Source organism: Wyeomyia smithii, chromosome 3 (genome assembly GCF_029784165.1).
Source record: "Wyeomyia smithii strain HCP4-BCI-WySm-NY-G18 chromosome 3, ASM2978416v1, whole genome shotgun sequence".
Lineage (NCBI taxonomy): Eukaryota > Metazoa > Arthropoda > Insecta > Diptera > Culicidae > Wyeomyia > Wyeomyia smithii.
In genome coordinates, this window is record NC_073696.1 from 246,989,166 (window position 1) to 247,004,503 (window position 15,338).

Sequence of the window (15,338 nt, forward strand, 5' to 3'; positions counted from 1 at the left end):
CCGCTGTATATGCAGTGCGCGTCTTATTAATGTCGACAATCACAATACAGAATAACGCTGCTATGGGTATCCTTTTTGTATGTATGTGTCTGTGTACCTACAAGCCATTGAATCAGCGATACCAGATTGAATCCGTGTGCACATTTTTGAAGAGTTTCGAATATTCACAGATTGTTAAAGGAGTTGTGAATTACCACATGACTACCAAATGAACGACTATTATCAAAAATTGTTAAGTTTTTTGCTCACCCGAAAAACCCTCACAACAAATGTTATTGTAGCTATTCCAATGTTTAACCGCGTTATTTTTTTGTAAAGATATCAATTTAATCTCAAATATCATTATCCTGAATGATAAAATTGACTTGCTATTTTTGCAATTAAAGATGAGGGGCGGGGATATTGTGTACCTTAACAGCAATTTTGCAGACATTTTTTCTATACGTTTAGGAGCCGCTGACATTACTTTTCATGGTAGAACTATTGTCGGTGGTGGAATTAACAACAAAACACATTATTAAAACATGGTAACGACTGGAAGCTCACAGTAAAAGTACCTTGTTTATTGTGGTTACAACGAAAAACATTGTCAATTCTCCGTTCTAAATGCAAAATACTTGGTACTTTTTTTCGTGAATCTATTTTCTGAATTTGGGAGATATAAATGGGAGATATATTCGAATGTCTCCCCTTTCCTAATCAGCTTTTCCATTGTAACAGGTGCATCCAGAATTTAATTCACAACCGTGAAGCATCAGGAATAAAACTCCATAATAAAAAAATTCTATTTTATGAATTAATTAGGGAACATCCATCCAACGCAAAAATAACTATTTTTGACACTCTCTGCTTTTGTTTTTTTCCGCATGGTTATAGTGCTTTGTCAGATAGCCCCGCTCCTGTCTCTTGAAGCGTATTTTATAGAGTTCCTTCACGTTATTTTAGCTTTAGATAAGTCATATTTGAAATAGAAAAAAACTACTACAGACTTACAATCTAAAAGTTTCAAACTATAATCGAGTGTGACCTGTATTTAGTATTTCATTTGACATTTATGTTAGTTTTCCACCCCTTGATACATATTTTGACATTTTCGACACATTATTGATATTAAGTGTAATTTTCTGTTATTTTGTAAATTTCTTGACATTTATAGCTCGTCGTTTTGAAGGATAATATTGATTTTCCGTTGTTTGTCTATTCCGATTTGTTTATTTATTTATGTCAAAACTTATTCTTTTTAGCTGTCATCTCTTCGATTGTTAAGACAAAAGTTTGTCGTCTTTTTGAAAATTTGTCAGTTTGTTAATAATCCTTTTAATTCTGTTTTGAATTGATAATATAAATTTTTCTAGTAAAGTTTGATTTTTTCTGTAATTTAGAATTAGAGTTTTTAGAGTGATGTTATACCTTCTTTGACCTTTCGCAGTTTGGGAGGGCGGAAAAATGGCTCGCGTACTCGCACGTGGAGCTGTTATTTTCAGCGTTATTACATGAGAGCGAAAGATAGCAACCATTAACGATAGTGGTACCCTAAGAAAAGACAACTGTTCTTCTACTCTGCTTTATCTAGGGGAATGGTGCCGTCAAAACTTTGCCTACCAATCATAAATTTATCATGGCATCAAAATTTTGTATAAAATGCTTATACACAACATAAGAGCCCCTCGGTTTATCTTCAGCCTCGGTGATCCCTGTTGACAGTGGCGTTCCATGAAATGAGAGAATTAAAGAGGGAGGCAGGTTGAGAGACGAGAGTAATCTACCATGTTACAAAACGGCATTAGAAAAACAGTGGTTTGGCGCTTAGATATTTTTTCTTTTAGATATTTTTTCTTTTAGATATTTTTTCTTTTAGATATTTTTTCTTTTAGATATTTTTTCTTCCTACTTGCAAAAGTGGAAAATCTCTCCCAATGCTTCTAAAACTCAAATGATAATTTTTCCGCATAAGCCTAGGGCTTCTTTCCTCAAACCAAACAATAATCACGTTATCAAGATGAATGGGGTTATTTTTCGTTGGTCTGACAAGGCTAAGTACTTTGGACTAATTTATGATAAAGAACTTATTTTCAAAGAGCACATTGAGAGTATACAAGCCAAGTGCATCAAATATACGAGATGTTTATATCCTCTCATTAACAAGGATTCTAAACTTTGTTTAAAGAACAAACTTTTGATTTACTAACAATTTTTTAGAGCAGCAATGCTTTATGCTGTACCGATCTGGTCAAGTTGCTGTTCAACAAGGAAGAAAACGCTCCAAAGGATTCAGAATAAAATTCTGAAAATGATTTTGAAGCGTCCTCTTTGGTTTGGTACACTCGAATTACATAGACTTACTGGTGTTGAACCATTAGAAGCTATGTCAAATAAAATTATTAACAATTTTCGACAAAAATCGTTGCAATCCTCAATTGCTACGATAAGCTCTCTTTATAGCCAATAAGTTAGCAATTAAGTTAGTTGTAAGTTTACTTCCCCTTTTCTGACAAGTAGGTTTAAATCCCTACGAATGATAAGTCCTAATTGCGAAAGCAAACAAATCCTAACAAATAAAATTACAAATTTCTAACAGTGTTGAGAAGTCACCATTTGTGATTGGACACACATACTCATTATTTACTAATATTTATCATAAATACTTAAGCTACTAGCAAATCTCCCCCTTAAAAAAAAAAAATGGTTTGGCGCGCTCACACTACTCACTTACAAAGAGGTGCGTTGCAGTAGAGAAATGAGTGCAAGATAATATTGAAGAGAGAAAACGGGAGAGAACAAATTAGAAAATTGAGTGTTTTTTGCTAACATTATCGATGCCGCTTACCGTGCAACGCACGTGCTGCTTGAATTGACCGTTGCGTAGTTCAGTCATCGATCAATTCGAAAACAACGTTCAAAACAACTTTTGGGATTTCGTTTAGCATATACATATATTTGATTCAACCTTCTGTTGCATAGTTTAAAATAGTATATTTCCCGACATTCCTTCGCCAGAATAAAGTGCTGATACTAGACACCATGTTTTCCACGGGAGAAACAACGTCGACTGCAAGACAGCGGAATGAATAGGGAACATAAAAAAAGAATAGCGATAAAGTTTTTAAAGTCAAGAAATAAAAAGCCATAAAAGGATAGGCGGAGAATTTTGAACTCATGAAAGGACAGGCAAAAAATCTCCAGGCTTTCAATAGAATTTGTTTCATTCAATCAATCTAGCAACATTCTTGGATCCGAGCGGTCTCTATTTCCTTCGCACGTATGAAAAATTCGGTAATACAAGTCTCTGCCAAAGGTCTATGGGATTACTTAGTCTTTGCAATCGGACTTCCGGAAGTTGTGCCTCAAAGCGGTTAACGCTTTTGGGCCGACAAAAAGCAAAAAATTTTGAAAAATTTTGTAAGTGTGTGTGTGTGTAAGTGTGTATGTATGTCTATGTATGTGTATGTGTGTGTATGTTTGTGTGTGTTACATCTTGGCTCATAAACAATATATCCCATGTCACACATCGCGTAATTTCAAGAAAATCGCGTAAAAAAAAATGCGTAATTTCGAGAAAATCGCGTAAAATAAAATCACGTAAAATAAAATCAAGTAAAAAAAAGTCGCGTAAAAACAGAATTCAGTGTATTGTACTATTGAAATTTGTCAAACCTTGTCAAAACGCGGAATTCGACCTCTGATTGGCCGTTATATGATTGCTTTCCCAAACACGGTCGACAGAATTATAGAGCTAGTGATTTGAAATGTGCTATTTGGCCTATATAATAGCCTGTTTTAGTCGAAACTGCTCATGAGGGCATCTTCAGCGGTGGTCCAAATCGTTGTTTTGTTCTATTTTTTTGGAACAAACTCAAACTCACTGCTGCACCGGTGTTTTAAATTTTGTTTTATACCAGGTCTAAACTGTAAAAATTTGAAACTGGTATACGTTTTGATCTATTTTTGTCACTTTTTGGAACAAGAAATAGATCGTTCTAAAATACATTGCACGCTACCAACTGGTGGGTAAAATGTAATATTTTAATTGAATGCCTAATATTTAGGTATTTCCATATAAACATTTTGCGAGTAAACAAAATAAAGATTTTTCACATCAATTTCACAATTCATTTTTGTGACTTTTCCGGAGAGGAAAATAAACAACTTTGTCGTTCTTGACTGAAAATAACTAAAGACTCCATTATGCAAACCAACCAGCAAAAGAAAGAATTCTGAAAGGCCGGCCCAGTTTCAACTATTTTGTTTGCAACCATCAGCCATCAGGTTGCCAAATACGTTGGCTATCTAGCTTTCGTTAACCGCCCTAATTGTAGTGGGACTACCAAGAACGATCGGTCTCGAGAGGCCAGAAAAATGTTGCCCAAAGACACTGAAATAAAAACGTTCAAAATGCAGGCTTGTTGTCCTCAAAAACGAGTCCAAGATTAAAGAACGGCGAAATTCAGAGAAATTGATTAAACGAAAACGGAGGACGAATATCTCCGCAATCAAATATTTTTCAGCAATAATTTTTCTTTCATATCAATCCATCCTGAAAAATTTCACTGGCATTTGGCTCGAACTGTAAAATGTTAAGTGTCTTGCCAGAATAATCGTAAAAATGATCGAATTTCCATTTGTTGGTTATTGAGTGCTTTATATTCTAACTAGTCTCATAGGCAACTGTTAGCATGGAGTATTTAATTGTTGACAGGGTGACAGATGTCAGCGGTTTAAAACACCAAGATATACATCACCGGTGCTGGAAACACGAATTTGATCTATATTAGCTAGTTCTATTCAGGTTTCGCCGGTGTGAATCTAGTATAAAATTGTTCCAAAAATAGACCACCGCTTAAGATGCCCTAATAGTTCTAAACAGCGACAACAGCAGTCCTCCCTTAGCAGCAGCAGTGCAGCGGATACCAATGGCAGCGGTAGCGGCCGCAGTTGTTGCAACGGATAGCGGCAGCAGTTACAGCGGGTATCAGCATCGCTAGTAGTAAGGTCAACTGATGCAGCGGTACTTTCTTTACTAAAATGCTGTCTCAGTGTGGTAGCGGGCAGCATCAGCAGAAGATACATCAACCAGCACTTCCTCTAATGGGAATGTTGGATCATTTTGTCCAGAAGAATATTACTGTCAGGAGTAGCACAGAGATGGAATATTTCCAGCATTGCTTCAAAAAGGTGAAGCAATACTAATTCCTTCTCTCATTAAGATTTTCAAGGCCAGTTTAAGGTTGAATCATATTCCATCAAAATGGAGGGTAGTAAGAGTAATCTTTATACCTAAAACTGGGAAGCGTGATAAGACGCATCCTAAATCATTCAGACCCATTAGTCTTTTTTCGGTTTTGTTGAAGACAATGGAAAAAGTGCTGAATGATTTCATTCATACATCTTACATGCAAACAAAACCGCTTTCAAAGTTCCAGTTTGCCTGCCAAATTGGAAAATCCACTATCACAACGCATCATACGCTGGTCATGAAAATTGAAAAGTCACTTTCAGCTAAAGAAATTGCTCTGTGCTCTTTCTTGGATATTGAAGGTGCTTTTGATAATGCGTCCTATTCTTCAATGTCTAGTGCAATGAAGAACAAAGGATTTCACACGAGCATTGTTAACTGGATTCATACCATGCTTGCAAAAAGAGAAATCACTTCTGAGTTGGGGGGTTCGTCTATTACAGTAAGGGCAACGAAAGGATGTCCGCAAGGAGGTATTCTTTCGCCACTTATGTGGTCTTTGGTGGTGGACGATCTTCTCAAAAGCTTAGAAGCAAAAGGTTTCGAAGTTGTGGGCTTTGCAGATGACATAGTCATCTTGGTAAGAGGAAAGTTCGACAACATAGTTTCGGAAAGAATGCAGGAGGCTCTGGAGTATACCCAGTCTTGGTGTATAAAGGAGGGTCTCAGCATTAATCCGACAAAAGCTGTAATCGTACCTTTCACTAGAAAGAGGAAATTCAATCTAAAAACTCTCAAGCTCGGAGGAGTTGGAATTCCATTCAGTGAACAGGTTAAATACTTAGGAGTTATCCTTGATGCCAAGCTAAACTGGAATGCACATCTTGACTATGCAATCAACAGGGCGGTCAGTGCATTATGGTTGTGCTCCAAAACCGTTGGGAGAAAGTGGGGCTTGAGACCGAAAATGGTGATGTGGATATTCACATCTATTATACGTCCAAAACTGACCTACGCTGCGTTAGTGTGGTGGCCAAAAACCAAAGAGTCCACCGCTAGAACAAAGCTAAATAAAGTCCAACGACTTGCGTGCATTGCTATAACAGGAGCAATGAAAAGCACCCCGTCAAAAGCTCTTGATGCAATTCTTCATCTGCTGCCGTTGTACGAATACGTGCAACTAGAAGCAGAAAAGAGTGCCTTGAAGCTAAAAAGAACAAAAACTATATTGTCAGGTGATCTTGTGGGTCACCTGACTATACTGGACTTTTTCAAAAGAGGGCCAGTGATGAGTATGAATGGAGACTGGATGGCACCTCAGGATATCCATGATATTCCCTACAAGGTATGCGAAACGTCGCTTGCAGACTGGGAAGTCGGAGTTCCTGATGTCCGTCCCGGTTCAACGATATTTTTCACAGATGACTCAAAAATAGGTACCAAAACTGGTGCAGGAATCTTCGGCCCTGGAAATAATATTTCAGTGGCAATGGGACACTGGCCAACAGTGTTTCAAGTAGAGATTTTTGCAATCCTTGAATGTGCGAATGTATGTCTGACTAGGAAATACATACATGCAAATATTTGTATTTTCTCTGACAGTCAAGCAGCACTGAAAGCACTTGATGCTTATAAATGTACATCCAAGATTGTCTGGGAATGTATTCTCAACATGCGACAGCTATGTCAAACAAACTAAGTAAATTTGTATTGGGTTCCAGGACATTGTGGCATTGGTGGGAATGAAAAGGCAGACGAACTTGCAAAACAAGGATCTAACTCACAGTTTATCGGCACAGAACCTTTCTGCGGTATATCAAACTGTGCAGTGAAAATGGAGCTTAAACGCTGGGAGGAACAAAAGGTGATAACCAATTGGTTTGATGTCAAAAAGTGTTCCCAATCTAAAAGATTTATCACACCAAACGAGAATCATTCGAAAAAGCTCCTAGAGCTCAACAAAAGAGCTCTTTGTACATACGTCGGCCTAGTAACGGGGCACTGTCCGAGTAGATATCATTTAAAGAACATTGGCCGGGTTCAGGATGATATCTGTCGCTTTTGTAATATGGAAAGCGAGACATCGGAACATCTGCTGTGCAGTTGTGGTGCATTATTTAAACGCAGATCAAGGTTTCTTGGCAGTGGCTGTTTACAGCCCAAAGAGATTTGGTCTTTGAATCCTGGGAAGGTGATTGGTTTCATAAACCATATTTAACCTGACTGGGAGCGTGTCGGTACAGGTACCTGATCACTCAACAATAGTGGTCATTGTATTTTGCAAGGGGACACGTATAGCAATTGACTGGGATATATATTACAAAAGTTCACATCAATGGACAACGTAATTCTAATTCCCTAACAAAATACTACAAGGTATACAGCCCTAGGGTTGAATGAAATGGTGACGTGGGACTAAACACTGTAATTAGGGATTTTTTGTTACAAAATATACAGAGTCTGCAGACAGAATCAATGTGTTTGCTCAGCGACTGTACGTATTTTTATTTTCAGCCTCCCCTGGAAATCAATTTTTAAAATATATTCAACAACACTCGAAAGAATATCGTTTATATCTGACGATATTATGCCTGTAGTATTTTTTTGTTCAAACAACATGTATTTGACAAGGCACAAGCATATCGTGCTTGTTGAAGAAGCACCAAGAATTTCTCGTAATGCGTCAAAGTCAGAATTAACTCTATATCCTCAAAAACCAAATCCAATAATACTGACGTTATCATAATGAAAGGTTTTGTCTTATTAAACTCCGAATAAATCAAATCTATCTTACTTTCAAAATATTATGGAAGACCTTACAAAGGTTCATTAATTGGCGAACAGAAGAAGATATGGTAAACAAAATTAATAACAAGTTCCAACAAAAAATTGTTACAATCAACAATTCCATTTTTGTTTTTCGTTTGACAATTTTTTTCATTTGCCTAGAACTACATTCGCTGTATTACGATGACCTCTAATATACGTTCATTATGGAAAAGCTTAGAATAAAAATATATCATCTAACAATTTTGAAATATAAAAAGAGATTCTGAATGAATCTTAGTAAATAAACCAAAAATTCACAAATTCACATTTGCAGGTTCTTACTCTTTTATGAATGTGTATATTTGGAAATTTACTCTTTCGATACTATCCGGTAACGATTATTTAGTGAATATCGAAAATAAAATTAAATAAATATCCGTTGCAAAAATTTACAATTCTTGTTGAGTAATTTATGGCAATCATATTTATAAGATAAAGCTTCAATCACCATCAACAACAGCATTGTAGTTTTTCCTCGATTGTACACGAATAGAAATGTACGAACAAAAGTGTACCACTGCAATACGAATAGTACCGCTGCAGTACGAATAGAAGTGTACCGCTGAATGTACGAAACGAAGAGTACCGCTGCAGTCATAGACGACGAGAGACCTGCGGTTCTTTACTCCACTGGTATTGTTGCTTTCACCGGCATGTTTTCTTTCAAGACATCAGTTTTTATTAGGTTTTAAAAGCAGGTTTAGAAATTGTTCAAGAATGGGGTTTGTTTCAAACTTTTAGGAAAACTTTTACCTTCGAGACATCATGTTAGCCTAAGGTCATGGAAGCAGAAATTAGTCGACCTATTGTGACGGGGTGACTCTGTCAATTTTTATTTCGATATTGGTACAGAGAATATCACAGGGAACGAATGGTGTCCATTCACGTCGTCTGTGCTAGGAATGCTCGCATGTAATTGGTTCATTGTTCGCGTAAATTTGTCATTGAAACTTTTTATCAATTTTACAGCTTAGCAATGAAATTTGAATGGTAACTAGCATATTACAAAATTGTTAGACATTTTATCTATCCAACAACATATTGGTTATTGTTATCCATCATGTGGTTATGCTGTTATTAACGTTTGAAATCTGACGCAACATTTGCCAGTTTCATTTCCAATTTTACAGAATGCATCCCAGTATAGAAAACAAAGACGTAGTCCCACGTCAAAAAAAAAAAAAGCACAGAGATAGGATCAGCATTATATCCGACATTAAATTGAACAATTGTTCTTTTGAGAACAAATAAAATACTTATTTTAAGATCTAATATTTCTGGGTACCAGTAGCAGTATGGTGACAGCATCAGCGGTAGGTGCAGCCGGCACTTTCCTTAGGCAGATGCTATACAGAAAGTGAATGGAAGCGTTACGAAGTGAAACAGTTCGGTAGTAGGTTCGGGATGTATTTAGACGCGCGTCATTTTTCTTTGTTGATATTATTTCCCACATGAAACGACGTGTATCGCGGTAGGTGCATTGGTCAACACTTCCTCCAGTGCAGCCGTGTCTAGTTTTCAATGTGAAAACACCTTTCCCCTGTGTTGTCCGTGCGCCTTAATCCCCACTGTCAATGTAGCAGAGATGTGAGATAAACATTACATCCGATATTAAATAAAACAATTGTCCTTTGACAACAAATGAAGATTTAATAATTATTCTCTCGTTTGACGCTATGACCAAAAAATTTTTTTTTTTATTTAAAGGGGGGATGTTTTTTGATGAATTAATTGTTTACTAATATTTATTCAGAATTTTTATTGTGTGTTCTGCCAGAAACGGTGACATATCAACACTATTACATATATTGTAAGCTTTATTGACGTAAAATTACGTCTTACTTTAGTAGGGTGCGATTCCGAAAAATCGAAAATAGAGTGAAACGGCAGAATGTTTCATTAAAAGATTGTAACTGCTTCCGCAGTTAAGTGAATATAATTGTAAGAAAATTGTAAACCTACTTGTCAAGAAAAAAAAAAGGAATATAAAATTAAACCTTAATCTAATCTTACTGACTATAAAGTTAGATAATCGTTGTAATTGAGGATTGCAACGCTTTTTGTCGGAATGACCAAAAGCTAATTATCTCTATATGCATGCACACTCTGACTGTTAAAACTTGTTTGCTCCGCATTGTGTTAATTTCAATTCTGTGCATGTATTGCTAGTTTTAAAATTACAAGGAATCATTACAGAGAAAACGTGTTTGGTTGATTTTCACCATTTTAATATTTCCGAAAATTTATTACTCTAAGTATTGTAGTGTGAACTGTCGTGTTGTAAGTTCGGTTCGTGTACTGTACAGTGGCGTTACGCGACTAATGATTAGAAAAGCAATTTTACCCCGAAAGAAACCGGCTCCAGAATGTTCACTCTAGGGTTAACTTTGGCGTTTCATTTTGGTAAGATGATTTTCGTTATCGTTTTACCAAAGGAACGGTAAAAATGATTCGGTTGGACTTTCAGCAAATTTTATTGCGTGATCGATGCACATGAAATATTTCATCGGAACATGACAACTCTTTACATGGATGAAAACCTTGTGTATTCATTGGAAGTGAAAATTGAAAATGATTGGTTATAGTTTTCGAAACATTACGATGGTGAAAATTTTTTTATCAGCACTGCACGTATGTAGCATTTTCCCTCATTCACTCAAAGCTTTGTTAGTATTTTTTTACACTGGAACACCCATAGTATAGAATCTGTTTCAGATCGAGTGAAAAATGTTAAATCAAAAACTGCATCAAAATTAAAATAAAATGTTCTCCTAGAAGTCCTTTGCACGTTTAAAAGATTTTTGCTACGCTAGACCTTACCCAGTTTTGTTGATTTCCTTCCGGTTGGCTAAATCCTTTTGCAGAGTCGCTTCAATTTTTCCTCTTCTAATTGTGCTATCTGTTTGTTTATTCTACCTTTGCATTTTCCCAACGGTCAGCGTGGTAGCGCAAATCACGACAACGCAGATTCCCTCCGATCCGAACGGAAATCACGACTCGGGCTATGCGGCCTCCAGTATAGGGGATGTGCTGGCAGTGAACGCAACCCCGCCCGGCAGCCCCAACGTGGCCGCCACCGTAATTGTAAATAAAAACGCTACGCTTAGGAGTAGGAATGGCTCACCAAGGAAGGAAGCAAGGTACCGAAACGTTCCCCTAAAGTATGGCTTGATTAGTTTTGTAGCTGAGTTTGTTTTTGTTTTACAGTTACAATTTGTGTTTCTAAAATTTATTCATTGTTGCTTGTATTTTTTTATTCTCGCAGTGTGACACTGAAACCTCTGTCGCTGGTCCGGTGCGGGGTGCAGCAGGCCTTAACGCTCAATCGAAACGACTCGACGCTATCAACGAATTCCAACACGAGGGACGGCACGATGAAGGACAAGAAGAACACCCAGCAGGCAACGAGGTAAGTTTTGTTGATGAACAAACTTTACCGAGCTGGCGTTGGGATGAAAAATTTCTGCTGCAAACTCTTATCATCCACGCAAATTGCTGCAATTATGCCAAGTGTTGTACGAGTATAAGCGAACTTTTACAGGCTTTACGGTTTTGTTTTTAATTTTAATTACGGTACTTTAATTTGGATGGAACAGTTGAACTTTTAAACAGAACAGATTTATGTTAAGTCTTCAACAAAAACAACATAGCGTAAAAATTTCTTACCAATTTCCATCTTAAAAGTTGATTAACAAATAAATCATCATTATGTTCATCAAGTATCATAATAAGAGAGAAATGTTTCTATAAATTTTACAGATTTCATTTGGAAGAGAACAAATTCCGAAAATGCTCCTTACTAAGCTTACTAGTAATATTTTCTCCAGTCTCGTCCGACGTCGTGTGATGTTTTAGTACAGGTAGATAGTACCACTACAGGATTACACAAAGCTTTCAAAAAGATTTACGACCCCCTATAGATCACCCGTAAATTGGTATATCTTTATTCAAGCTAGAAACGATTCCGTTTGCACTTTTCGTTAGCTCTATTTTGAGGCTTTTTTCATTCTCGTTAACAACGGCTGATTATTCCCGAAAATGAACCCTAAATCAGCCGAAACGGTTTTTGCGCTGCCGTGGTTTGGTCATTACCGTCCAAGGTTAGACACGGCCCGGTCAGGTTCACCCCCCCCCCCGTACCGTCAAATTCCACTAACAAACTGAGCTTTAATTGAAATTCATCAACCCACCCGGACGCGAAAATAACGACTTCTGCTGATCCCCGAAAACAAGTTTCCGACTAATTAAAATAATTATTTAAAATTATGACCCAGCCGGACGTTCGCGTGCGGCAGCGGGAATCAAGCCGTAAGCCGGAAAAGTTATCCCGGGATTAACCTTTTTCCACGGGGCAGAAATCATAAAGTCAGACTCCCCGAAGAGGCAAATTTTTCCAGGCCCCCGCTGCAACAGGACCAACCAACCGGGGTTTGCTGTCGATTGCTTTGGAAATTTCTAATTTCAAAGAGAACGAATTAATCACTTCCTGTCCCGCCGAAGCCGCCGTCACCGCCGGCACTGCCGGGAAACCGTGGAACCTTGTCGGGTTCAAATCACCGGTTGTGAGATCCGGGGAGGTGGACTTTTATTGACTGCTAACCAAGGCCAAAGGATACTGACCGCTTGTACCTATTACAGTGGGAGCCGTGAATCATGAATTTCTAGACGGCAGTTGGTGCGCTGTTGCTGGGAAATATAGGGTTGCGTATCATGATTGGATCAGTAAGAAAAATGGACCAATAAGAATCATTCCAATATCTAAAGATTTAAAAAAACTTTCCGGTGAAAATTTCGATTTAGTTTTTGTAAAACTGTAATTACCTCTTAAATTTCGGAAATACATTAATTTTCGAACACAATTTGCCATCTAGTTCGAGGTTAAAATTTATTTTTAAACAATGATAGTTAGAATAAATATTTAGGTAGATTGAAGTATTTTCTGTATAATCAAATACCTCCAATACAAGAGTGAGAGTGAGATTTTTTGAGCAAAAGTTCACCCAAAACGTATGTTTGTTAATAAACACTGTGAAATAATAAATTTTATTTGTCATAATTGGCCTGGCGTTGAATCATGATTAAATGCATTTACTTCTAAGACTCCGCTGCTCCACTATGTTCGTGTAGTTTTCTATATGCCCGAAAATTGTATGCGTTAAGATTCCTGAATAGAACGAAGTTGTTCTTGAATAATTTCGGGGTGTTCTATTTTAAGAAATTCACTTGAAAATAAAAGCAAAAATAGGCAGTATATGTCATTTTACGAGAATTCACCAAATGAGCGAAAACTGAGGATGTAAATAAGGTTTTAAAAAAAATTATACGTAATTCAAATGGGACATCAAAAATCTTGAAATCTGATTAAAAATAATTAATCGCGTGCATGATTATCGTTTCGAATCTCAAGCCACACTAATTTGTAATATTATTAAATATGAATACAATGAATGCTATGCATCGATTCGAGTGTTCATATAACTGTTATTGATAATTCTGATTGTCAGTGATATATTAGATATAGTTGGAGTTGATTCCGATTGTTTCGAACCTCTCACCAGTTTTTTAAAGCTCTATAAATATAAGCGCTCGAATCATTACAGTATTGCAATATTTTATTACGTTAATACCTTCATAAGTTTTGAACTGTCATTAGTCATAATTACTATTCATGCCAATTAGTCATAAGATACTACACATGTCAATACTCAGATCAATGAACAAAAGTTATGCTCTACAAGCCTTTTGAAGCCTCAAAATTTCTCCTGGGGGCTCAACTATGAAAAGCTGAAGGGTAAAGTCAGAAGCGAACGTAAGGCTACCTGAGCTTAACAGAGGATTTTTAAACTTTTTGTACACATTTAAACTGAGCATATTTTAAGCTATTGCAATAGGTGGAACTTTTCTACAGACTTGAGTAAACTCTTCAGCTACCAACTGTTTGTGCTGAAAAGAACAGTTTACCTATACTCGAGCTATTATCGAGTTTATTTGAAAACGAAACAACAAATCAAATCGAAAACGAACACAACAGGCACCATCCACTGGTTGTCCAAATTTCTACTGCAAACTCTTATCATCCATCGTTTTCAGTCTCCGTTCCTATCACCTGCCAGCTGCTTTCTGTCTCCACCAGTACCGTTTGCGGCCACTGTTGCGGGACCCAACCACTGCTGCTGCGGTGGGAAGAAGAAGCAAGCAGATTCGGAACGCGTAATACTTAGTGAAAAAACACGAAAAAAATTCAAAAAAAAAAAAATACAATAAATTGGATTACACCAAACAAAACATTGGGAACAGACACCAAAACTTTTTTTCGTTTTCGTTGCTAGTTTTCCTAGGCAAAAATTGATCATATTTTGAGTGTATTAAGCTACTTCCGCAAAAAAAAACGGTCATCTCACACTGGAATAATTTTTAAATAGTAAACTCTCTAGCACCTGAATTGGGCTCTTTAGCTATTCACGGATTTCTGATTTTTATATATCAGCTGAAGAATGAATTTTCTGAGCAAAACGTAATTTTCTAAAATTTTATATCATTGTACTTCGACTTTTTAATGCAAAATCTTCATGATTTGAGTAGTTTTAATTCGTGATTTGAAAACCGACGGATAACAGTTGAAAATTTTTGAAAATCACGTTTTGCCCAGAAAATGCAGCTCTTTCAGATGATATAAAAAACTGTTATAGCTAAACAACTCAATTAAACTGGTGAACACAGGTTTTACTTTAGAGCTCAAACTGGAAAAAATGGGAGAAAACCATTCCTGTAAATTTTGGCATCATGGTTAATTTCTGTCAATTTTGGAGCCCCTCACAAATATACTTTTTCAAAGACTTACATAAATGAGTTTTTCCGTAAGCAAACGACAAGTAAGAAGCGTCCATTCTGTGCCGAACACGCATCAGTACTGGACGTGTTTGGTGATCGGTCCGATAGAGTATAAAACAAAAGACGTGTGAACAAGTGTTGGCATTGTTTGCCTGGTCGAGTGAAATAAATCCGGGTTCAAGGTCGTGCCTTTGTGCAACTGTTTCGCATCGTGACTGCCAGCTGGTGCGTAAGCCGATTTGGCTGCTGGCTGGATTGTGCTACAGCAGTGGACGAGACACAAACGAGGAAAAAGAAGAAGCCATCAGTGTCAGCGAGTTGTATCGCTGTGTGGAGTGATCTCACACCTGGCTCGCTGCTGGTGGCTGTTTGGTGCTGCTGTATTGGTGCTGCTGGCTGTAACGGCTGCTACTTCGAACGATCGGACAACCAACCTTACTGGAAGGGAGAAATAAAAAGGTACGTGTTCTTGTCAGCGCTAGTGCGCTAGACTTAGCGCGATGGA

The 15,338-nt window shown here is 37.1% G+C and overlaps 1 protein-coding gene across 3 annotated transcripts in view; it reads left to right on the top strand.

The window, feature by feature from the left end:
• LOC129731693 (dopamine D2-like receptor) overlaps positions 1 to 15,338 on the top strand; it is a 738,323-nt gene that overhangs the window by 632,954 nt on the left and 90,031 nt on the right. For all 3 annotated transcript variants that reach the window (XM_055691893.1, XM_055691894.1, XM_055691895.1), the window contains 2 exons: positions 10,942 to 11,142; positions 11,268 to 11,411. In XM_055691893.1, coding sequence (XP_055547868.1) covers positions 10,942 to 11,142; positions 11,268 to 11,411 — 345 coding nt within the window. The remainder of the gene's footprint in view (positions 1 to 10,941; positions 11,143 to 11,267; positions 11,412 to 15,338) is intronic.